Below are 25220 nucleotides of genomic sequence, written 5' to 3'. Positions count from 1 at the left end.
TCTTAAATACCTTGAGAAATTGGACTATAAACAAGAAAACTTCTCCGTGCTCATGAGGTAGTTTATAAGAAACAGTGTATGTCAAGACTACATCCCTGTACATCCCTAGAGCCAAAGGAAGAATGGGTCTCATAGAAATACATTATACTTACAGAGCAGGAATTCTCAACGCAGTCTTCGGGACACAGCAAACCATCCAGGTTCTCAGGATACCCACAATGAATATGCATGACATAAATTTGCATATACTGCCTCCATTGTACACATATCTCTCTCATGCATATTCATTGTGGGTATCCTGAAAACCTGACTGGCTGGTTGTGTCCCAAGGACTGGGTTGCGAGCCCCCTGTTATAGAGTTACCATCATAGACCTCCAGATCTACTTAACAGCATCAATGGACAGGAACTCTAATTAAATGATATATGAAAGTAAGCATCCAAAATCCAGTTAAACTTTGACAGGCATTCCAATGAGCAGAAGGAATGAGTAATAACCTACCTGTACAGATTGGAATGAAACCAACAAAATATGCAAAGCAGAATAAAAAGCTCTTTAAAGATTTAGATCAGCAACAAGTGAAGACAAGTGGCAAATGCAGAAATACAGTGGGAAATACAAAGTTATACTCCAGGAATCATATGTGTATGTGTAACCAGGACACATGAATGGTTAAGGAGAGGTGAACTGAAACTCAAGAATGACAGATTGATGTGCAGCCCAGAATAGCAGATTATGAATGAGATGGTTCACAGTAAGCATAGAAAAAAACTGGTACAACAGACATATGTAGATTCAGTAATAAAAAGCTGGAAACAGTTACTCATCTGGTAGCTGTCTGCCAAAGGCCTGATGGCAGAAAATTTCAATACGGAAAAGCAAGACGGCATGTCTCACTCATTGCAAACTTTGTAAACAGTACAGCATTGCTGTACTGGAAAAGAACTGGGAACATGACCCTAACAGAATTATGGAGAATGTAGAGGCTGTGATCAGCTGGGACATCCCCATTCTGACAGACAAAAAGCTGGAACCAAGGAGACTGGACATAGTGGTGAAAGAGAAAAACATCAGAAAAGCATTAATCATAAAGGTGTCAATCCCAAGCAATTTCTCTGTGAATCGTGTGCAAAGAGAAAAAGTTCTTAAATATCGAAAAATGCAGTCAGAAAATGCGGCAGAAAGATGCAGGCATATTTCCTGTTATTTTGGAAGCCACAGGCTGATTAGAAGAATTTTCAAGCACACCTGGATAGACTGCCTATTCTGGAGGGAAGATCTCTTTGGCACGATGCACGTTTTACGGTGAGCATTAATGGTAAATTTGAGAGACTGAGATCATACTCCACATGCCCTGGCTCAGGAGTGAAGTCCACTACAGTCATGGTATGCGCAAAACTAATCCAGTTGGACACATCTCCCCCTGCCCCCCCACCCCCCAGAAAGAAACCGAGATGGACACCTTTGTGGACGAGCACTTTTTGAACCAGAGTATTGCATCACATCTATTATGGTCAGAATACTAAAAAGATATTTAAAAACAATACAGGAATGTAAGATATTTGAAATTAAAATGAACTGATACTTTTAACTAACAAGAAAAGATCTGGGCGTCCTAATACATTATAAGGCACAAAACCTTAGTGCTGTCATTGTCTAATCACCTCTTCCCCCTCCTTCTCTTTCAGAGTATCATTGGAATTTTTTTTAAGAATGCACTTGTATATTCTAGCATTGCCATCTCTTGCTCATTCTGTTCTGACCTGAGGAAGGGGGTTTTAGCTCCTGAAAACTAGTCAAGAAATGTATTAAGTTAGTCCAATAAAAATGACACTGCTGTATGCTTTTGTTGATGTTTATTTTCTGCCCTCAGGGTCAGGGGTCTCAAATCAGCAGAGGCAGAATGGAGAGAGCCACACTTGCTGCAGAGGGTCCTGGGTGTGGTGGTCCCTTACACTTTGGGTACTGCTAGAACACTACTAGTACTACTAAACATTTCTAGAGCGCTACTAGGGTTACGCAGCGCTGTACAGTTTAACAAAGAAGGACAGTCCCTGCTCAAAGGAGCTTACAATCTAAAGGATGAAATGTCAAGTTGGGGCAGTCTAGATTTCCTGAATAGAGGTAAAGTGGTTAGGTGCCAACGGTGACATTGAAGAGGTGGGCTTTGAGCAAGGATTTGAAGATGGGCAGGGAGGGGGCCTGGCGTATGGGCTCAGGGAGTTTATTCCAAGCATGGGGTGAGGTGAGGCAGAAAGGGCGGAGCCTGGAGTTGGAACACACCCAGGGAAACCTTTCATTGATTCACAGGACCATGATCTGCCCTGTAAAACCTGAGCCACTGCAGGCAGGAGGTTAGCTGAGCTGATAATGAGAGGAGGCTAAGATTCCTCTGTTCACTCACCTGAACCCTCTTCTTTCATCTCCTGCTCTGGAGTGCAGTTGCTGTCCTGAACCTGCCTGAGCTATGGTGAACCTAAAGCCTTCTGCACCTCTCAAAGGAAGTTCTCCTGCATCTTCTGTTTCTCCTGCATAATATAAGCCAGGATCTACATACTAAAATGTTTTTATTTGATTGAAGCCCTGTTCAGAACCCAAACTAATTCCTGAGCCCAGCACTACAATGTTGGATTTTGGGTTTGCCACTCAAGAACCACCTACGCCCCAGTTAGTCTCTCCCCCAAAGCCTGCAGGGATCCAGGAACTTGTAAGCTGATTTTTAAAATGGAAACATCTCTTTCAAATTTTGCTGGCTGGCAGATGCCCCAGGGATCTTAGCAGGTGCAGGTAAAGGATGAAATCCTGGTGCCTACTTCTGATGGCCCAGCCCTGCTCCCCCCCATCCTCCCCCCCCAGGGAAAAATATCCATATTTTTCATAGTGCGACTAGTTCTTCCTGTGAGAGAGAGGGAGGAAGGAAGATTCTGCAGGTTAACACCCTTTTACCTGAGGAAATCCCTAAGAAAATACATTTCCTCCAGCAATAATATATTACAGCAAGAAAAGACTCCTTAACTCATCTGAATATTGCAGCAGTGTGAGACAGATAATACCTGAAAAATGGAGAGTGTGGATCTGGATGTGGATGACATGCAGGTTGTCATGGCGATGTTATTCTCACTTGACTCACACTCGTGAATGGTTACAATCTTTAACGCAGGTGATGGGATGTGGAGGTGTGTCAGGCGAGCATTCTTCAAGTGATGGAAGTCACCCTCAGTCAATGTATACCTGGCACACAAGGACAAGGCACACTCAGTCCAGTGCTCTGTCTACACACAAGGACAAGACACAATCAGTCCAGTTCTCTGCCTACAGAGAAGGACAGGACATACTCAGTCCACTGCTGTTTACACAAGGACAGGAAACACACAGTCACTGCCCTATCTACACACAAGGACAAGACATAGTCCACTGCTGTATTTTTTAAATTTTTTATTTATAGAAAGTTTTATATACAGTTCCAAGGTGAAAACCCCCCCAACTCTTGTTACAGAAAATAACAGAGCTATCTTACACATGAGATTCAAAAAGAAAAACATACACAATATGTAAATTAAAAATTCTATAGCACTATACATACAAGTCCACTAATAGTGAGGGGGCAATTCACAAGTCCAGAGGAGATTTAGCTTAGTTAAGTACGAAAAAGAAAAAAAGCAATACTCCAAATAAAATTACACCAAAAAAAACTGGCCTAGGTGGTGTCGTCACAGGTAACTTGGAATTCAAGAAAGCCTAGTGTTCAAGATCAAAAAATAAATATTTAAAAGAATTTAATTGTATTACACCTTTGCAAGGAAAATTTAGCCAAAAGAGAGCTCTCAGCTGCTGAACCTGTGGCCTTAATTCTAGAAAAAGCTGACATTATTTTTATATAACCCTGGCCACATCAGTGAAAACTAAACAATTTAGAAAAAGAGAATCTCAATGGTGAAAAGAAAGTCTTAAACCCAGTTATGACCTGAGTCCGGGACAAACTTCACTATCAAAATAGCTAGTTTCCCTCCTGTGGTATCATCTTCTAAAGTCTGAGTCAGGTTCAATACATCATATGAAATTCTACTTCTGTAGAGCAAAGTAGTGGTTGACCTGATTCTTTTTTTTTTTTTTTTTTTTTTTTTTTTACAAATGGTGGTATGTAATACATTTGCGAAATCGGAGGGTAAGATTGCTGTGGGATCTTTAAAATCTAACTTACATGTTATCAATGGTGAAACTACAAGAAACTTTGGGAAATTTATAAAGCAAAGCATTTTTCGCCTAGCTAAAAATTGTCCAAATTCTTAATTTTCTGATGTAACTGCATATTATCTTTAACCAAGGCAAATGTCTACATACAAGGACAGGACACATTGGGCCTGATATTCAGCCAAAGTCAGTCAGCACAGTGATTGCCTGCCACCAGCACTAACCCTAGATATTCAATGCTGGGCTGTTTCTGGCAAGTGGCACTGAATATCCAGGTTTTCACTGGCCGGCTAGTGCATGCCCAGAGCTATTAAGCACTAACCAGGCATTGGCTAGAGCAAAAGGATAAGACAGCTATTTATGTGTCCTGTCTATGCACTAACCTTGCTCAGTCAGTGCTAAATATCAGGACATAACTTTGACCTGCCCCAAAACGCCCCCAGAATGCCCCTGAGATAGCTGGCTCGTGGTTATGCGCTAATCGCAAATATTCAGTAGAGATAACTGGTTATCTGCAGCGGAATATTTGGGGATAGCCAGCTGTCTGCGATTTAACTGGTCAGCGGCTGCCACCAACCAGTTAAATCATTTTTGAATATCGGGGAGATTACTGCTTTGTCTACACACAAGATATGCTAAGTCCACAGTTCTGTCTGTACACGAGGACAGGACATGCTTAGTCCTCTGTCCTGTCTGTGAGGACAAAGCAGTCAAGAAGTAGGAGCACACTGAAAAAAGTGCAACACCAGTATGGCAAAACAGTGTTTATTGGTCAACAAAAGACCCAACCAATAGATGCCGTTTTGCCGTACTGGTGCTCCACTGTTTTCAGTGTGCTCCTACTTCTCGAATGTTCTGGTAATTCTTGCCTCTCCTTTTGCTCTCATACATTAGGATGAGACATGCTCAGTCCAGTGTTCTCTTTACATTAGTTATCTGCAACAAGGTCCAATAGATTTAAGTTTATTCTATTAAATCAAATTGATAAAAATGAAAATGTCACATATCACAGGACACAGCAACACACAGGAAATTCAAATAACATGCCAGCCACTGTCAAAGTATCTGACTGACAGCAGGGCCGCCAAGAGGTGGGGCAAGATTCCCCAAGCCTGGCCTCCAAAGGGACCTGGGTGATTGCATTAATGTGATAATCTGGGTCCCGGCACACAGGAGCAGAAGAGTGACAGACTGAGAGAGGAACAGACACAGGAAGGTAAGGGGGCAGGGGCAGTGGCTGCCCAAGTGTGTGTATGTGTGTGGGGGGGGGGGGGGGGGAGTGAGGAAGGCAGCCCGTGCCTGAGCCTGGCTTTGTCTTTTAGCAGCCCTGAGTGACAGTGATCAAGTCAGGTGACTAATGTGTGTCTCTGCTCTGTGACTCTTCAGCTGGTGTGGAGAGGTGTGTCTTTGTGTGTCTCTGCTTCTTGACTCTCTTTTGATGGTGTGGGGTGGTATTTCTCTTTGTGCGTCTCTACTCCTTGACTCTTTAGCTGGTATGGGGAGGTGTCTCTCTTTGTGCGTCTCAGCTCCTTTACTCTCTTTAACTGGTGCAAGGAGGTGTCTCCCTGTGTGTCTCTACTCTGTGACTCTTTAGCGGGTGTGGGGAGGTGTCTCTCTGTGTGTGTCTCCTTCATAACTCTTTATGGGGAGGTGTCTCTCTTTGTGTATCTCTGCTCCCTTTCTTTAACTAATGTGGGGAGGTGTCTCTGTGCATCTCTACTCGGTTACTCTTTAGCTGGTGTGGGGAGGTGTCTCTGTGTGTCTCTACTCTGACTCTTTAGCGGTTGTGGAAAGTTGTCTTTTTGTGCGTCTTTGCTCCTTGACTGTTTTTAGCTGTGTAGGGAGATGTCTCTCCTTGTGCGTCTCTACTCCATGACTCTTCAGCTGGTGTGGGGGAGGTGTCTCTTTGTGTGTCTCTGCTTTTTGACTCTCTTTTGTTGGTGTGGGGTGGTATTTCTCTTTGTGCGTCTCCTTGACTCTTTAGCTGGTAAGGGGAGGTGTCTCTCTTTGTGCGTCTCTGCTCCTTTACTCTCTTTAACTGGTGCAAGGTGTCTCTCTTTGTGTCTCTACTCTGTGACTCTTTAGCTGGTGTGGGGAGATGTCTCTGCGTATCTCTACTCTGACTCTTTTGTGGGTGTGGAGAGGTGTCTCTCTGTGCGTCTCTGCTCCTTGACTGTTTTTAGCTGTGTGGGGAGATGTCTCTCTTTGTGCGTCTCTACTCCATGACTCTTTAGCTGGTGTGAGGAGGTGTCTCTGTTCTGATTCTCAGCTCACACCTTTTCACTTTTGGTAGAGGTGTCAATGAAAAAATTCCCAAAAGATGTTTAGGCTTACCTCCTCCCCTTTTCCTGGGCTTTCTTGCTTTGATCAAACAGCGCAGCCTCATTGAAGGACACGCGCCGGCCCGTGGAACACGTAGATAGGAAGCGCTCAGACTCAGCATCGTGATAGCTGGAGGCGGACAGACAATCAGACTCTTCCACTCTAATGGTAATTTCTGAGAGCAGGAAAGCAAGGCCTTAAGTAAGACAGCAGAAAACTTCCTCCTCATACAGGTTGAAATTCAGGATGGCTTGAAGCATGATCAGTCAAACACTCACCTCTGGCCACATGGTCCTGGGACTAATCCCGGTCCCATGACATGGTGTGGTACACACTGCAAAGATGAGCAATGATAGGGATGAGGAGGTGGGGAAACTGGGATGGGAATGGATGGGATGGTGAAAGGAAAGATGAGAGGGTGGAGACCTGGGATGGAAAAGGAGAGAGGTGAGAAAATGGAGAGCTCAACTGAAAGGGGAAAGAAGAGGCGATGAGAATGTGGAAAACTGGAGTGGGAAGTAGGGCTGTACCGAATATTTGTATTCAATTTGGATTTAGCCCCAAATAGTGCTCTGAATATATTAATCGTATTTAGCCAAATAATGATTTAAATTCAAATACGAATAATCTGGGGCTCTACTATGCTAAATGCTACTGAAATAAAACACTTGATCTCTGATTTCACATTGCTTCTTTTATTATTTCTTATGTTAAAGCTCAATGCCCATTATTCATATTCAGTATTTGTATTTGGCTGAATAATAGTAAAATATGCTTTTTGGTACAGCTCTAGTGGAAGCGACAGATGAAATGCTTAAGCTAAGCAGGAAGAGGCAGGAGGGTACCTTGAGGTGGCTGAGTATCATCCAGGTATGTGGTGGTGGTTTTTTCTGGATCATCGCTAGCTCTATGGGAGTGACCACAGGAGTGGTAAACAGGGCAGAGGAAGGAGGAAAAGCAGAGAAAAAGTATTTTATTGATCCATAAGTCAGTGATCTACCAGCACCAGCTCAGCTAAACTGACATTACCTGAGCAGCAGAGATAAGTAGACTATAAGGCTGGAAGGAAGCTAAGAAAACTTGGAGGAACCATTCACCATCCCCCCCCCCCCCCCCCGCCATTTATTACATCACTAAATCCATGTGGAGACACTGCCCTCAGAAGAACCCAGACAGTGGCATAACCATGGATAGGCCTGGGTGGGCACAGGCTCACCCAGCAGTGGTGCATCTCTGATGTAGCTGGTGGTGCTCCCCAGGCCCTGCCAGCTGAAGACTCCTGGTATCTCTCCCTCCTCTCTCCTGCAGCATTCAGGCGTCTCTCAACTATACCCCCAACCTCTCCCGTACCTTGTAAACCTTTCTATTCTTTGCCAGCAGCAAACAAAAACTCATATCCAATGCTCACGCCAGCCCCAAGTCTACCCTCAGACTCAACTTCCTCTTTCCGCATAGGCGGAACCAGGTCAGAAGGAAGGCTCAGGGCCGGCTCGAACAGTGAGAATGAGTTGCTGCTCTCTGCTGGTGAAGAACTGAAAGGTTTATAAGATAGGTGGAGAGGAATTGAGAGGCACCCAAACACATGTAGGAGAGGGGAGGGAGAGATACTGGGTGGGGGGATGGAGTTCTCATGCTCACTTTGAGCTCAGGCCCACCCAAAATTAGGTGTCTCCCTATGCCCTTGTTATAAGAGGTCTTATGATGAGTCACACCTGTGATCCATGGAGTTCAGCATCCTAACTACATCCGTGGCCAGTCTGGATCACTTCAACCACCCGGCGGATCCTAATGGAAGATCCCCTTTCCAAAATGTTATTTTAATCCATCTATAATACTGATCCTGACCACATCCTCTGGCAACAAACTCCACAGTTTAACTGCACATCAATGAACAAGACTTTGTTACAGCTGTGAGTCTACCTTTACAGATTTTGTTGCAATCACCTTCTAGACAATAATGTTTGAAGATACAAGTTAGAGTCCCGTTAGTGCTGGTGGAAACAAGGTGTGGTAGAGAGGAAAGTGTGTGTAGGACGAGAGAGCTATCCTGCCTCATGGGTAGGGCTTCTTGAGTTGAGGCATGCAAACCAGAAGCTCGAGTTATGGTGCCATCTTACAGAAGTGATGGGGAAATTCTGTACCAGAAAGACATTCACTTTTTGCATCTCTGAGTGAGAACTTTCTGCTTGAAACGTTAAACTAATTACTACTCAAATAAAAAGTGCTTGTTTTGATAAGTATAATAAGCAGAGTGTTAAAATATTGTACACAGAATTCTTAATTTTTTTTAGTGCAGAATTTCCCCAGAAGTAACTGATGCATGTAAAGACTATATACAGACACATATACTGGCATAGTCCAGACAATATTAAAAGAAGCCATTTCTGTGCAAAAACCTGTTTTAGGCATTTAAATGGTTTTTAAAACTCACCTCCAAACATGCTGTTAAACTGTGTTAATGTTTTTATTGAAAAGTACATAACTTCCCTATTTAATAGTTCCAGCCCACTCACGTCCTCTCGCGGTCATTTTTTCTCCAAGCTGAAGAGCTCTAACCTGTTTAGTCTCTCTTCATAAGGGAGGTGCTCTACCCACTTTATAATTGTTGCCCTTCTCCGAACATTTTCTATCCTTTTTCAGATGGGGTGACCAGAACGGCACACAATACTCGCCTCCAGATGCCATATATGGCAGTCAAATTTGGGCACAAATTCATTAACGAGCTCTTAACCATCAATAACTGAGTGCCAACAACCAGTTCTTGATGTTAATTGGAACTTGTTAAAATTTGTGCATGCATATGGCTGCATGCTATTCTATAAGACAGAACACCTAATTTCCATAGTGCTACTAGATGTATGCAATGCTGTACACATTATATACAGGTACTTTCTCTGTGCCTAGGGGGCTCACAATGTAAGTTTTTTGTGCCTGGGGTAATGGAAGGTTAAGTGACTTGCCCAAGGTCACAAAGAGCTGCAGTGGGAATTGAACCCAGGTTGCCAGGATGAAAGCCCACTGCACTAATCATTAGGCTACTCCTCCACTCCACTCCTTCATAGTGTGTAACTGAAAAGGAGGCAGGGCTATGTCGGGGAGTTCCAAAAGGTTCTGTGCGTAGTTATAGAATACTGGGCATAAGCGCCTAACTTGGGTGCCAGGTTTCAGCAGGCGAACTTCTGGCTTATGGAGTTAGGTGCGGGTAATCAGCGCGTGGCTTGTACAGAATAGCACTTAGCACCGATTTTCTTTCAGAGCTATTTACAGAAATCTCCCCAGGGTGCGGACACAGCATGGATTGACACAGAGGCATTATGACATTCTCATTTTTGTTCTCCGTCCCTTTTTGAATAATCCCTGTTTGCTGTTTCTTGGCCACTGTGGCACACTGGGCTGAGGATTTCAACGTATTATGAACAATAGCTCCAAGATCCTTTTCCTGGATGGTAACTCTTAATACAAAACCCAGTTTCATGTACCTAAGATTATTCTCCCCTGTGTGCATCACTTTGCATTTATCTACATTAAATTTCATTTTGATGCACAGTCTCCCAAGGCCCTTCTGCAATTCCTCACAGTCTACTTATGGTTTTACAACGATGAATAATTTTGTGCCATCTGCGAATTTAATCAGCTCACTTGTTACTCCATTTTCCAAACCATTAATGAATATATACTGGTCCCCTGTACAGATCCCTAGGGGAGCTCTTCTACATACCTTTCTCCATTGAGAAAAGTGACCATGTAACCCTACATTCTGTTTTCTATCTTGTAACCAGTTTCCAGTTGACTGTAGGGTGTTGCCTCCTATTCCATGATTCTTTAAATTTTCCTCTGGAACTTCACAACAGAAGTTCTATCAAACACTTTCTGAAAATCTAGATATATTATAACAACCAGCTCATCCTATTTCACATGTCTTATTAACCCCTTCCAAAAAAATATCTAACAGATTGGGAAAGCAAGACTTTTCTGTTAATTCTGTATTTAACCTGATTTGGATACCATTTTATTGAAAACATAGACGTGCCCATCCATGTGGCCAATAATTCTTTTCCTAACTATAGATTCTACCATTTTATCTGGCACAGCACCACTCTCAAATCTGCTGGTCTGTAGTCAAGAACATATATAGGAACAGTCACACTGGGCCAGACCAACGGTCCATCCAGCCCAGTACCCTCCCTCCAGCAGCGGTCAATCCTCTAGAGCTCTTGTTTACATTTGCCATTTTATTTACTACTGTCCAGTACAAAGGGTGATTGCAATGTTTACTCCAATATAGACCAGCCTCAGGCACAAACACAAAACATGATTCAAGTCCCCTATTACAATATCTTTTCTCTTTTTGCTCTGTTCTGCCGGATTTGTTTTAAAGGCCTCTTGATTTCTACTTTAACACCCCTAGAAAAGGTTTTCAGGGTTCTACAACTGTTAAGAATCCCTTACCCCTTCAGAAACCCTGGCACAACCATCCTGCAGCGGGTTCAGAATACAGTTCTTACCTGGAGTACCGGCGACCCGTTTCACAGCAACGCCTGCAGATGATCAAAACACCCACCAGCAGTACCACAGTGCCCCCAATGAAGATGGAGAGTAGCACAAGGAGCAGCGCATACCCATCCTGCAACCCCACCTCACTAGAGGCTGTCTGCAACAGACACAAGAGAAGAGAGGGTTCTAGAGATAGGAAAAAGAGTAAGGTCACAATGACAAGAGGGTTGCAGTAATGCAGAAGAAGATGTGGGTGATCATAGGACTGGATGACAGAGAGTGAGGACGGAAGTGATGCATGTTGGCAGGTGGGATAACGCATATTACAATGACGTGTGGTAATGATGTGAATGCTGATGTGGGTTGTGATGTGTGACAGAAGAGCTGATACATGCATTTCTTAGTACAGTGTTTCTCAACTTCTTCAGGTCAAGAATCTCCTAAGTCGAACAAATTTCGACCAAGTGCCTCAGCAAAGATTTTGAAATGGCCTTTTCCTTTCAGCTTTCTTCAATTTATTTTTCTGTCTCTCTGTCCAGTTTTAATTCATTCTTACTAACCAGTCTTCAGTTTCCCTCTTTTTACTTTGTCTACCTACAGCTTTTCATCTCTTTCCCTTACTCTGGCTCTTCTATTCCCATTCCTCTTATTTCTCAGTCTCACTAATCCAATCCTCTTATCCCATTCCACCCAGTGTCTCCCCTTCTTTCTCTCCCCATCCTTCCATTCAGTGTCTCCCCTTTCTTTACCCCCTTCCATTCATTGTCTCCCCTCTCTCTCTTCCACCCAGCATCTCCTCTTTCTCTGCACTCCAGCATTTACCCTCTTTCCCTCGCCACCCAGCATCTCCCCTCTTTCTCTCCCCATCTTTCCATCCATCTCCCCTTTGGAAGAAAAATGAGAGAGGGGAGATATGATAGACATTTAAATACCCATTTGGTATAAATGCATAGGAGGAGAGTCTCTTTCAATTGAAAAGAAGCTCTGGAACAAGAGGGCATAGGAGGAAGGTGAAAGGAGACAGATTCAGAAGTCACCTGAGGAAATACTTCTTCACAGTTAGGGTGGTGAAATCATGGAACAGCCTCCCAGTGGAAGTGGTGGAGACAAGAACAGTATCTTAATTCATGAGAACTTGGGATAAATACATAGGATCTTTAAGACAGTAATAGGGAGAGTCGATGGCATGGATGGGCAGACTGGAAAGGCCATATGGTCTTTATCTGTCTACATTTTTCTATGCTTCTATATTCTCCCTTCCATCCACTGTGCCCCTTCTCTTTTCCTTCCATCCAGTCTGCCAGGCTCACCTTTTTCTCCCTCTTCCATCAAGGATTTACTGCGAATGTGAGAGCAAAACTTTTACCACCCCGCAGGACCAGTAAAAAGCCTTGGTCTGGCATCTCTGTGTCTTCCTCCCCCCCCCCCCCCCCCCCCCCCCCGCTGCGGTATCTCTACCTTATTGAGCCGCCTGACAACAATTCCCACAGGCCTGCTCTGGGGCCTTCCCTCTGCCAAGTCCTGCCTTCTGATGCAACTTCTTGTTTTTGCATGGGAAGGCATTGGGGGGGGTGGGCTGGAGGGAAGGGAGAGAGGTGCTGGATCCTGGGGGGGTGCTGCTGGAGGGAAGGCAGAAAGATGCTGGACCGATGGGAGAATGGAGGGAAGGTATAGAGGTGCTGGACCCAGTTGGGGGGGCTGCTGGAGGGTAGAGAGAGAGGTGCTGGACCCATGGGGGGGGTTCTGGACAGGGCCACCAAGAGACACAGCCGGGCCCATGGCAGGACCGCCCCCCCCCCCCCCGCCGCCCCCTCCCACATGCGTTCCTCTCCCCACTCAAGCCGCCCTTCCTTACCATCTTGTCTCTGACTGCTCATATTTTGTTCTGTCATCTCCTGCTCCAGTGTGCCAGGACCCGGATGATTGCATTAATGCGATAACTCGGGTTATTGCGTTAATACAATCGTCCGGGTCCTCCTGGCACAAAGGAGCAGGAGAGACACAGACCTGGAAGCAGGCAAGCAAGAAGAAGCATGCCGGTGACGGGTCCCCCCTTGGAGGCCGGGCCCGGGGAATTTTTGCCCCCAAACCCTCCTCTCAGTGACCCTGCTGCTGGAGGTTAGGGAGAGAGGGGCTGGAGGGAAGGAACAAAAAGTGCTGGGCCTGCAAGGGGAGGTGAGGGGAGGGGAGGGAATGAGAGATGCCGAATCAAGGGGATGAAGGGAGTCAAATACTGAACACACAGCAGAAGGGAGAAAGGAAGAGCAGGCCGGCCAGATGTTGGAGGGGGTAGGGAAGAGAGGAAGAGAAGCTGGATGGGGTGGGGTTGGAGAGGAGAGAGACACATTAGTGTGGGGGAGGAAGAGAGGGGAGAAGCTGGACACAGGGAGGCATACAGAGGGGCATGGAGGGGAGCATAGGGACAGGGACACAAAAGGGAGATGCTGCATGGGGATAGTATATGGACACAGAGGGGCAATGCTAGACATGGGAGGGAGTATATGGACACAGAAGAAAATGCTACACATGGGGGTGAATAGAACATAGAAAGGAGATGCTGGGTGGCATAGGGACACAGAGAAGTGGTGCTGGACACAGGAGGAAGGTATAGGGACATACAGTGGTGATGATGGACGCAGGGATATGGACATAGGGGAGATGCTGGACAGGGAAGTATAGGGACATAGAGAAGGGAGATGCTGAACATGTGGAAAGATAGGGGCACAGAGATGGAAAATGGACGATGAGCATGGAGAAAGAAGAAATGCCAAATGGACAGGAGACCCTGGCAAGTGAGTTAGGAGAAGACAGAGGGAAGTAGAAACAAGAGCATGGGACCAACATGATTTGAAAATAAAATGACCAGACAACAAAAGGTAGAAAAAAATAATTGTATTTTATATTTTTTGTTTAGAATGTATCATATTTGAAATGTGTATCCTGCCAGAGCTGGTGTTAGATGTGGCTAGGGCTCAGGGCAGAAATTTGGGAGGGGACGTCCTTCAGCTTCCAGCAGGCTTAGGGATCTCTCTGGCCACGGGGCAGTTGCCCTAGTTGCACTTCCTACCATCCCTGGCATGCAATCTTTATATTTTGCACAGTATAGAAGGAAATGCGTCCCTTTCTATTTCTTTGGTTTTGCACTATATGCAAGGTGTGGCTTCTTGGGATTCTGGTTTGATTTATGTTTATCGTTTTTGGTCAGCTATTCTGTATTTCGCATTTGTGTTCTGTGTGTGTGACCAAGGTATTCTGTTAGCATTAATTTTCTATGTAGTATTCTGTAGTAATTTGGCATGTTCAGTTTTCCCAGTAGTGGAGGGGATGTTTGTGAAGTGGGAAGGGGGAGACTGGGGGGGGGGGGGGGTTGATCCTTGCTCTTTATTATTATTTTTGATTTATAAACCACAGTTGTACAGAATATTGTTCCTTTTTATACTTTAATAAAATGATTTAAATATAAAATCATAACTGTTTAAGGCTTGTGTAGATGGGGTCAGACTGAGCTTGTGGGGAAAGGGATTGAGCTTGCTCAAGAAGGGGCGAAGACGGGACGGGGACAAACTTTGTTCCCATGTCATTCTCTACTTCCTGTGCAATTCATTACATTGTGTGAAGGGCTATATTGTGACAGTGAACCTGCCTCAATGATCATCCTTCATTCATTGTTTGGAGGAGGAGCCAAGGTGAATTAAAGAACCAGAGAGAGATACTCACGGTGGGGGTATCACTTATGTTCTGCCAGACTGGAAACTCATCGCTCATGGTCTACAACAGCTGGAGAGAAGCCTGGAAGAGGACAGAGAAGAAGATACAGAAGAGAAACATCAGTAACCAGAGGTATGACTGCAAGCCATGGAACACTAAATCCCTTGACCCCTCCCCCCAACTAGAACCTGTGACTCTCTCGGATTGGGAGATCTCTGCACCCCTTCCTCTGAGAATCTGATTGGGCCAGGCTGGACTGGAGGATCCCTGCACTGCATTCCCCCTGGAGGATCCCTGCACTGCATCCCCCCATCCAGAATTCAAGATGGGGCTAGAGAAGGGAGACACCTGCATTCACCCTAGGTTCCATGGCTGGGCTAGACTGAGGGCCCCATGCACCCCATCCCTAGATTCATGATGGGGGGAGGTTCCCCTCTTCTTCCGGAAAACATATACAGGTGATACTATAAGAGTCTCTATATCCAGGCCTGCGGGAATGGAGCTGAGCCATCGAGAGCTTCTGGGTAAGTGGGGGCTCCTTCTTCCTGTCCAGTTACAGCAGTAATGATTGAATTAATCAAGAACACTATAAAATGTGGTAGATTACACTATAGATGAACTATGAAGATAAAACATTTGTCATTCCCAACATCAAGATCCAATAAAAAAATATTTCAGGAAGATTCCTTGTCACCATTCTTTTTCTGTCTGGCATTAAATCCACTAAATACTCTTGTTAACTCACGAGTTAGGTATTTAGTCTTAATCTTAGAGACATTAATGAACTCCAGATAATATTGCACATACTATTTGTGGATGATTTGAAGTTGTACAACTCCTGTGATTGCCATTTAGAACATAAAAGCATAAGAAAAGCCATGCTGAGTCGTACTAAGATCCATGATATCTAGAATCCTCTCTTGACAGTAGCCAGTCCAGGTCACAAGTACCTGGCAGCAGGGGCGAAGCCACGGGTGGGCCTGGATGGGCCTAGGCCCACCCAGTTTGGGTTCAGGCCCACCCAGTAGCGGAGCGGAGGGAGCAGGCAGCGCTGATCCTGCATCTGCCTCCTTCTCTCTGACGGCAGCGCTTCCCAGACGCTGCCTACTCCCGTCACGATCTACCTCCTCTCTCTGTCTCACTCTCAACAGCAGCGGTAGCGATTCAAACACGCTACCTCCTGCTTCTAACCCGGAAGCGTTTCCTCTGCAGAGGAGATGCTTCCGGGTTAGAAGCAGGAGGCAGCGTGTTTGAATCGCGACGCTACTGCTGCTGTTCAGAGTGAGACAGAGGGAGGAGGTAGATCGTGGTGGCGGTAGGCAGTGTCTGGGAAGCGCTGCCGTCAGAGAGAGGGCGGGCAGGTGGAATGGGAGGGAAGGATGCATGGGGTGAAGGAGAATCGCTGGACACATGGATGGGAGCAGGAGGGGAGGGGAGAGAGGAGAGTCACGGGATGGATGGAGGTGGGGGTCAGGGGAGAGAGGAGAATTGCTGGGGATGGATGGATGGAGGTGGGGGGCAGGGGAGAGGAGAATTGCTGGGGATGGATGGATGGAGGTGGGGGGCAGGGGAGAGAGGAGAATTGCTGGGGATGGATGGATGGAGGTGGGGAGCAGGGGAGAGAGGAGAATTGCTGGGAATGGATGGATGGAGGGAACAGGGGCAAGAACAGAATTGCTGGGGATGGATGGATAGGGGCAGGGGAGAGAAGAGAATTGCTTGGTATGGATGGATGGAGGGGAGAGGAAAGTTGCTGGACATGGGTGGATGGAGGGGAGGGAAGAGGAGAGAGGAAGGTTGCTGGACATGGGTGAATGGAGGGGAGGTCAGGGAGCAGAGGAGGGTTGCTGGACATGGATGGATGGAGGGAAGGGCAGGAGAGAGGAGGCTGCTGGATATGGATGGAGGAAAGGGAAGGGAGAGAGAAGAAATGCTGGACATGGATGGAGGGGAGGGAAGAGTGAGGAAGGAGATGAGGGAAAAGGAAGAGAGGAGAAAATTGCACATGGATGAAGAAAATAGGCAGAAGCTGGATCCACTGGACAGTCAAGTCTGCGGAGGACCCAGAGCAAGAAATGCAGAAGAAAGGCGGAAAGTAAAGAAATAAATGGAAAGGAAGCTCTGGAAACGGAGTAAAGAGGACAGATAGCAGCAGAATCAGATACTGGGCCAGTATGATCAGAAAAACAAAGTCACCAGACAGCAAAGGTAGAAAAAAATCATTTTATTTTCATTATAATGATTGGAACATGTCCACTTTGAGAATCAGGTGCTCAACATTAAAAGTTTATATTTATTTACTTATTTATGGCATTTTATCCCACATTAAACATGAATTAGATTGGAACCTGGGATCATTTAATGTTTTTTTTCCTGGAGAGAGTAATGCATTGCCTCCCCCACCCCCCAGGCTCTCTCCCCGGCTATAGCCAGCTCTGCAATTTTGAGGGGAGGTGGACAGGGGGGGGGGGGGGGCGCAGAGGTGGACCGGGGAGAGAGCCTGTTATTAAACATTTACCAGCACACCACTGTCTAGTGCCCACCCATCCAACCTGTTGGCCCACCCAAAAATTGACTTCTGGCTACGCCACTGCCTGGCAGATTCCAAAAAGTAGATATTTCTCATAGCTCATTTTCAGGGATGGGCACTTGCTCTACCAAGTCGACTTGGCTAATAATTTTTTATGGACATTTTCACCAAGAACTTCTCCAAACCTCTTTTGAGCCCTGCTATGTTAGTTGTGTTGACCACATTCTGTGACAACAGAGTTCACAGTTTAATTAAGTGTTGTGCAAAAACAAAACCAGAAAACAATCTCTCTATGATTTGTTTTAAATCTGCTGGTCATTAGTTTCATGGTGTGTCCTCTTGTTTTTGTGTTAACTGTTTCTCTCACCATTTCTCCTCACTCATGATTTCATAAACTTCTATCATATCTCTCTCAGTCATCTATTTTCCAAGTTGAAGAACCCACATCCTTTCTTCAAAAAGGATGTGTCTATCAACCTTGGAGGAAATATTCAGCTGGATGAGGTCAGTGTTGTTTTAAATACTGGCTACTGCTGGCTGAGTTAGACCTGGGTACTCAATGCTGGCTCTTATCTAGCCATCGGCACCGAATACCATACCAGGACTTACTCGGTTGCAGCCAGTATTAGCACCCGGTTAACTTCCTGGCCACCACCCCACCACCTCCGCGCTGCCGCCACCATCCCCCTCCCACACAATACAGCCCCTCCTACCGCTGCAGCTGCCAACCCCTTCCCACACACTACAGCCCCCGAGCCTCAGTGGGCTCTTTCCAGTCCTACCTTGGAGGACCCTGGTGGTTTAGTGGCCTCTGTGGGGGCAGGAAAGAACAACACTCTTTCCTGCCAGCTGCAGCTACTCTGCTTGATGCCACTGTGTTTTAAAAATGGCTGCCGAGACTCCCTGTGGCAGTCTCGCAAGACTGTCGAGACCTGTGAGACTACCATGGAAAATCTTGGCACCTATTTTGAAAACACAGCGGCATCGGGGCACAATGGCAGTAGTAGGCAGGAAATAGTGGGGTTCTTTCCTGCCCCCCCCCCCCCTGAAGAAGCCACTAGACCACCAGGGCCCTTCAAGGGTAGGACTGGAAAGAGCTGAGGCTCAGGGGACTGTAGTGTGCGGGAGGGGATTGGCAGCTGCGGCAGTGGGTGTATTGTGTGGGAGGGGGATGGTGGCGGCAGTGCGGTGATGGTGGGGTGGCAGCCAGTGGCAGTGGGAGGGGCAGCGGGCAGTGGCCCCGGGAGGGCCCAATGACCCTCACTGCCCAGAGGCCCAGGTCACTGTCAGTCTGCCCCTGCCTAACGCAGCTTACAATGGCGTATTGCAGGACGCACTCAGCCGTCCTGTGGTAAGTGCCAATTTAATAAGCACTAATCCATGCACTAAAAAAATCTTTTTTTTTTAGGGGGGCGTGTCAGGGGGGCATTCCTGCGTTCATCAGTCAGCACAGCTACATTACTGCGTGCTTACTGGTTAGCACAGGATTAACACGTGAGTTCTTAATGCCTACAAAATGGGTGGTGGTAAGCACTCATACGGTAATTATTTTTAATGGTTACGTGCTAATGGCACCATTAACACATGTTTTTTTGAGCCAGTGATTGAAAAGCGGGGAGCAAGGATAACATTATGTAGCTACCCTATTTTTATGAGTTTTTTTCCTATCCCTAACAAAAAACTGTTAGGAGAGTTTGAAATTGCGATTATTTTGAATATTTTTATTCTTAAGTCACCAAGGGGCTTATTTTCAAAGCACTTAGCCTCCCAAAGTTCCATAGAAACGTATGGAACTTTGGGAGGCTAAGTGCTTTGAAAATATGCCTCCAAATAAACAGATCACATTTATCAGAAGTGTCATCACAGAAAAGCAAACTTGTCAATAAAAAGTCCAAACAAGGTGACAACATAAAAGGTTACATAATACTCCCCATCACTTTACCTCCCCCCCCCCAGAAATTCCCTACAATATCCTACCCACCAACACCTCTCCCCAACAGAACCCCTGCTGCCCTCCCATGCCCCTCCCTCCTCCTAACAATGATATATGTTCTTCACACTCCAAAGAAAGCAGAATTATAGATTCGAGAAGATAGCAATCAGAATGGAATTGTGATTTATAGAATTACAGTAGTGTTTTGGTTTATTTGTTGTTGAATATTAACACATGGCCATTAATACAAATAATAGAAAACTGGCCATTTTACGGCTGTGGCAAAAATGGCCTTAGCATACAGGAAAACCCCCCTGCATAAAAGTGTGCTAAGGCCACTTTTTACCACAGCTTAGTAAAAATGCCCCTTAGTTATTTAATACAGGCTTATACCACAAACTGATCAGGATCATTCAATGCAGATTACAATTAACATCTATAGAATACCTAGAAAATCAAGCTCGTAGACTTAACCTTCGGTTCCTTAATTTCCCCAAATCTCCTTTAATTTCCCCAATGGACATGGTGAAAAAATACATGACTGATTTACTAGGAATGGATAAAGACTCATTGCCTCCTATAACTCGGGCCTATTATATCTGGAACACTAAGGGGACAATAGGAGAACCCCCTATACGAGGGACGGAGGCAGAAATGAATCTTACTTCCTTCCTGGAAAGCTCTTTGGAAGTAATCACTCACAGGACGACTATGCTGGTCACTTTTGTGCTGGAACCAGACCGGAATGCAGTACTAAGGCTTTCCCTGAGACATTTAGATAGCATGTTTATGGGTTCCAAGGTTAGGATTTTTCCAGATTTATCTAGGCCAACACAAATGAGACGCAGGGCCTTTTTGGAACTGCGACCCAGAGTTGAGGCCATTAAAGCAAATTTTGTATTACGTTTTCCTTGTATTTGTAATGTAATGTTTGAAGGTAAACAGTTTCAATTTGTGGACCCTAAACAGCTTAAAGATTTCCTAGATGCTAGAGGTGAAGTAAATGTTATATGCCCTCCTACACAACAGGCTGGAGTATGAACAGAGGTAGCAACTGCGTATTAATTTAATATTCTTGTTAAAAAAAAAAATTTTCCTATCTTGGAATCAATTTCTTTTTTTTTGTGTGGACAGAAAAAATGTTCTCACTGTTTCCTTATGTGTTAAATGAAATGATTTTCTGTTTATGGATCTAAATGTGAATTGCATGGTCACATTGTATTGTGTATCATTGAAAATATTAAAAAAAAAAAAAAAAAGAATTATGAAATCCAAAATATCTAAAAAAATATTGGGGGATCACCTCAGGATGAGAGGGGTAGAGAGTAGGAGTGTAAATATCAGGAAGTTACCACATAGCATGAGGCGAGAGGAGGGGATATTTAGGATTTGCTTCAGGGCATGAAGGTGGGACACATGTGGGTATTGGGGTTCATGTCTGTGCAAACGTGAGTATTGAGGTTTGCCTTAGGGTATCAGGAGAGAGGTGTGGGTATTGAGGGAAAGGTTTGTGTATTGGGGATCAGCAGAAGGCGTGTGGGATCAGGCTTCACTTCATTGCAAGAGAAGAGGTATGGGTATTGAGGTTAACCTCAGAGCATGAGGGGAGAGGTGTGGGTATTGGGGTTCTTTTCAGTGCAAGAGGATAGGTGGGGATCTCAGGGCATGAGGGGAGAGGAGAGGTATGGGCATTGAGGTTCACATCAGGGTACAAGGGGAGAGATAGGAAATGTAGTTCTTTCCTGTTAATTTTCTTTCCATTAGTCTTGACAGATCAATCCAGAGATTTGCAGTTATGCCCATCTACCAGCAGGTGGAGATAGAGAGCACGCCAGAGCTCTGCCATATATGGTACTGTGCAACAGCCTCGGTTTCAGTATTGTTGATACTAAAGCAGTATATAGGAAGACTGAACATCAAGGTCTCCTGCCTCTAAAAAGGTCTTAACTCTTTTTTTTTTTTTAATTTTAAACTTAGAACCAAACCACGAAGAAAATCATCCTGAAGGAAGAAAACAACAGCCCTCCTCCCCTCCCCCCCCCCAAGGGTACTGAAATGTCTTTTTCTTTCTTTGCATAGTTTTGTTTTGTATGTCTATGTATTGGAATACTGCCTCTGCAAACATTCTAGGTCAAAAACCTACCTCTGGATTGATCTATTGAGACTAATGGAAAGAAAATTAACAGGTAAGAACTAATTTTTCTTTTCATAGCATCCCACAGATCAATCCAGAGACTTGTGGGATATAGCAAAGCAGTCCTCAAGTAGAAAGGGACATGGAAATCTGAGCAGACAACACTGAGGCCTCAAAGACTGCATTCCTGCAAACCAAAACGTCCAGTCCATAGTGCTTCGAAAATGTGTGAACCGAGGACTAAGTGATGGAACGACAAATCTCATCAGTAGTAACCACTTGCGATTCTGCAAAGGAAGCTGCTTGCGCCCTAGTGGAATCTGTTTTCAGAAGCAGTGGGGGGAGACTTCCCCGCCAGCAAGTATGCCAAACCAATGCCTCCTTTGGCCATCTAGCAATGGTAGCATTAGAGGCTTGATCTCCTTTTCGATGTCCAGGAAATAAGAAAAAAAGATGATCCATCCACCAGAAGTCATTGGTGACCCCCAAGTACCTGGTAAGAAACCATGCATGTTCAAACAGCGAAGGGAATGAAAACCATCCAGATAATCCTCTCTACGAAAGGCCAGGAGGTAGATTGGCCAATTCAAGTGAAAACCTGACACCACGTTTGGGAGGATGAATGATGATCACACTCACCTCAGTAAAGTAGAGGAAAGGATCCCTGCATGACAAAGCCTGCAATTCCGAAACTCTTCTAGATGAGGCAATCGCCACTAGGAAAACTGTCTTTAAAGTGAGATCCTTCAAGGAGAGATGATCAAACAGCTCAAAAGGCAGCCTCTGGAAAGCCTGGAGAACCAGATTAAGGTTCCAGGAACACACAATGGTTTGCCTGGGAGGACATATATATTTAACACCCCCCCTTGAAGAAAATAGACTATATCTAGATGTGTTGCAAGGAAGGCTGCATGCGACCCCTACCACAGGCCAGTGCCGCAACTTGGACCTTCAGAGGACTTAAGGCCAGGCATTTCTCTAGACCATCCTGCAAGAAGGAAAGAATGTGTGCCACTGATGCATGAAGGCATGCTGCCATACACCAGGATTCAAGCATCCTCTAAACTCTTGCGTAAGTAACTGAAGTGGAACGCTTTCTCGCTTGCAGATGTTAGCAATAACGCGTTCCAGATAGCGCTTCTTCTTTAGTCTCACCTTTTCAACAGCCATGCCATAAGCCCAAAGGGGGAGGTATCCTCCATGAGAGCTGGATCCTGCGAAAGAAGACCCCTCTGGGGGGACAGCCTCCAGCGCCACCAGACCCCAATGACTCATAATGCATCCTATGACTCGGCCTATCATCAGCCATGATTGAAAAATGTAAAGGAGATGGTCCTTTGGCCAGTGCTGGAGCAGGGCATCGATCACCCCTGAACCATTCTTCTTACCCTTGCTGAAGAATCTGGGCATTTTAGCATTGTTCTTCTGAGCCTGAGGCCCATTATTGCAACACCTCAACATGACATGATCTGATGAAAAGCTGTCCAGGAGAGCTCCCACTCACCCAGATCCAACAAGAAAGAAGAGCTGCTTCCCACATCAGAGGAACATTCTTCGTGCCTCCCTGTTTGTTGACATAAGCAACCGCTGTGGCATTGTTGGAGGACTTGCATTGCTCTCCCTTGCAACTAGGACAGAAATGCCTGCAATGACAGGTGGACTGCCCACAATTCCAGGCAGTTGATTAGCCACAAAGCTTCCACCTTTGACCACACACCCTGGGTCATCCGGCCAAACAATGGGCTCCTCAACCAGAGAGACTGATGTCCGTGATGATCACCACCCAATCTGGAGCTGCCAGTGAGGTGCTTCTTCCCAGATTCTCCAGGCATAGCCACCATTACAAACTTGTATGGGGCCATCCAAGGCAGCCAGACTTGATAATTGGCTGAGAAGGAAGACTAGCAGCTGAGGCATGCTAGCTGAAGGGGTCTCATGTGGAACCTCACCCAAGGAAGAACATCCAACATGGCCGCAATGGTGCCCAACACCTGCATGTAATCCCACGCACGTGGGGCAGGAATTTGAAGAAATGGGCAACCTGATCACAGAGCCTCAGCTGCCTGGCCTGTGGCAGCAACACTAGCCCTGCCTGAGTGTTGAAAATAACTCTGAGATATTCAAGAGATTATGAAGGCATCAACTGGCTCTTGGCAAGACTGACCACCCAACTGAGTGAGTACAGAAGACTGATTACTGGGTCCACTGACTGCATGCTCTCCTGCAAGGAAGACACCCTGACCAGCCAGTTGTCTAGATAAGGATGTACCTGGATGTCCTCTTGATGAAGAAGACTGTGATGACCACTATAACCATGAAAAATCCAAAGGGCATTGCTTGGAACTGATAGTGCCCCCCGAGCACGCAAAAGCAGAGGTAATGCTGATGAGGTGACCAAATGGGTATATGCAGATATGGCTCCGTGAAGTCCAGAGAGGTAAGAAACTTTCCTGGCAGTACAGATGCTATGACTGATCATAAGGTTTCCATTCAAAAATGTCTTACTTTGAGAGCCCTATTGATATACTTGAGGTCAAGAATGGAACAAAAAGCCCCTCTCTTTTTGGGCACCATGAAGCAAATGGAATAGCTGTTGAGCCCCTGCTCCGATATAGGGACTTTCTGAATCATGCCCAAGTGCAGCAGCGTGGAGAGCGTAGCCCAGTCCGCCACAACCTTGGGTGGAGCCTTGCAAAGGGATTCCATGAAAACCTTTATTAGCGGATGAGCAAATTCCAGCTTGTAGTCATCGCGAATCACCTCTAAGACCTACTGGTCTGATGTAACCCTGGTCCACTCCTCCAAAAAGAGGGACAGCCGTACCTCTATGATGACTTCTGGGGAATGGACCAAGGACACAACATTGGGAAGTTTGGGCAACTGGGATGGTCCAGGAATTAGAGGCGCCAGAGCACCTGTTACCTTTAAAGGACTGCTGCTTCTGCTGATAGCGTGGCCTTTGAAAGGAGCATGACCTCCCTGGTCTATATTGTTTAGCTTCCTGGTACCTGGAGTGTTGACTGGGAAGAATGGAATAAAGACTTAGGCTTGTCCTCAGGCAAATATTGCCCTTTGGACTCACCCAGGTCCTTAACAATCTTCTCCAAATCTTCCCCAAACAGATGCTTGCCCCTAAAGGGCAGCCAAGTCAGGCGAGACTCAGAGGCCAAATCTGCAGCCCAATGTCTAAGACAAAGCCAGCGATACGCTGTAACTGACAACTCCTTCGTGGAGGCCCTAAGAAGATCACACAGTAAATCTGCCAAATAAGCCAGCCCCGCCTCTACAGAAGTTAGTGTCTGAATCAAGTCCTCCGCTGAGGAAGCCTTCTGAACCCAAGAAAGGCAAGCATGAGCAGAATAGGAGCTGCAAGTGGCTTGTAAGTGGCTTACAAGTACAATGCTGCCACTTCAAAAGGCATCTTAATGAGGACTCCAAATTTCTGTCCTGCACGTTCTTCAGGGCCATGCTGCCCTCCACCAACAGTGTAGTCTTTTTGATGATGGCAGTGATCAAGGACTGTACCTTAGGAATCCGCAAGGACTCCAACTAACTTCTCTGTGGACATAGGATACAGCCAAGCCATAACCCATGCCACTCTCAACCCCGCATCTGGGGTGTCCCACTGGGCTGAAATAAGGACCTTCATGACAGCATTAATATGAAAGGTCCTAGGAAGATGTTTGGTACCCAACATCATGGGGTGAGCAGTAGCCTCTGAGGAAAGGGAACCTGGAGAAGAAGCCTCTGAGGAAAAAGAATCTGGAGAAGAAATGTTAAGCACCTCCAGCGCCCATGTAATGAGAGTTGGCAACTCCTCCTTACGGCTCAAAGAAGAGCAACTAAAAAGATAAAGGAGATGGAACTCGTGTTGTATGAGGAAAGGCTAAAGAGGTTAGGGTTCTTCA

General features: G+C 45.7%; 1 protein-coding gene across 1 annotated transcript in view; it reads right to left on the bottom strand.

Annotated features, from left to right (window-relative positions):
* The window catches only part of CBARP (CACN subunit beta associated regulatory protein), a 49658-nt gene extending 27176 nt beyond the window's left edge, over nucleotides 1-22482 (bottom strand). The window contains exons 1-6 of the mRNA XM_030219913.1: nucleotides 22468-22482; nucleotides 21952-22104; nucleotides 11019-11164; nucleotides 7359-7420; nucleotides 6526-6688; nucleotides 3054-3231 (exon numbers count right to left, since the gene is read on the bottom strand). Coding sequence (XP_030075773.1) covers nucleotides 3054-3231; nucleotides 6526-6688; nucleotides 7359-7420; nucleotides 11019-11164; nucleotides 21952-22104; nucleotides 22468-22482 — 717 coding nt within the window. The remainder of the gene's footprint in view (nucleotides 1-3053; nucleotides 3232-6525; nucleotides 6689-7358; nucleotides 7421-11018; nucleotides 11165-21951; nucleotides 22105-22467) is intronic.
* Nucleotides 22483-25220: the final 2738 nt, after the last annotated feature.

The sequence above is a fragment of the Microcaecilia unicolor genome, chromosome 11 (genome assembly GCF_901765095.1).
Source record: "Microcaecilia unicolor chromosome 11, aMicUni1.1, whole genome shotgun sequence".
In the NCBI taxonomy this organism is placed as follows: Eukaryota; Metazoa; Chordata; class Amphibia; order Gymnophiona; family Siphonopidae; genus Microcaecilia; species Microcaecilia unicolor.
The sequence above is the reverse complement of the archived record's forward strand: the minus strand, read 5'-3'. Positions and strand labels throughout refer to the sequence as shown.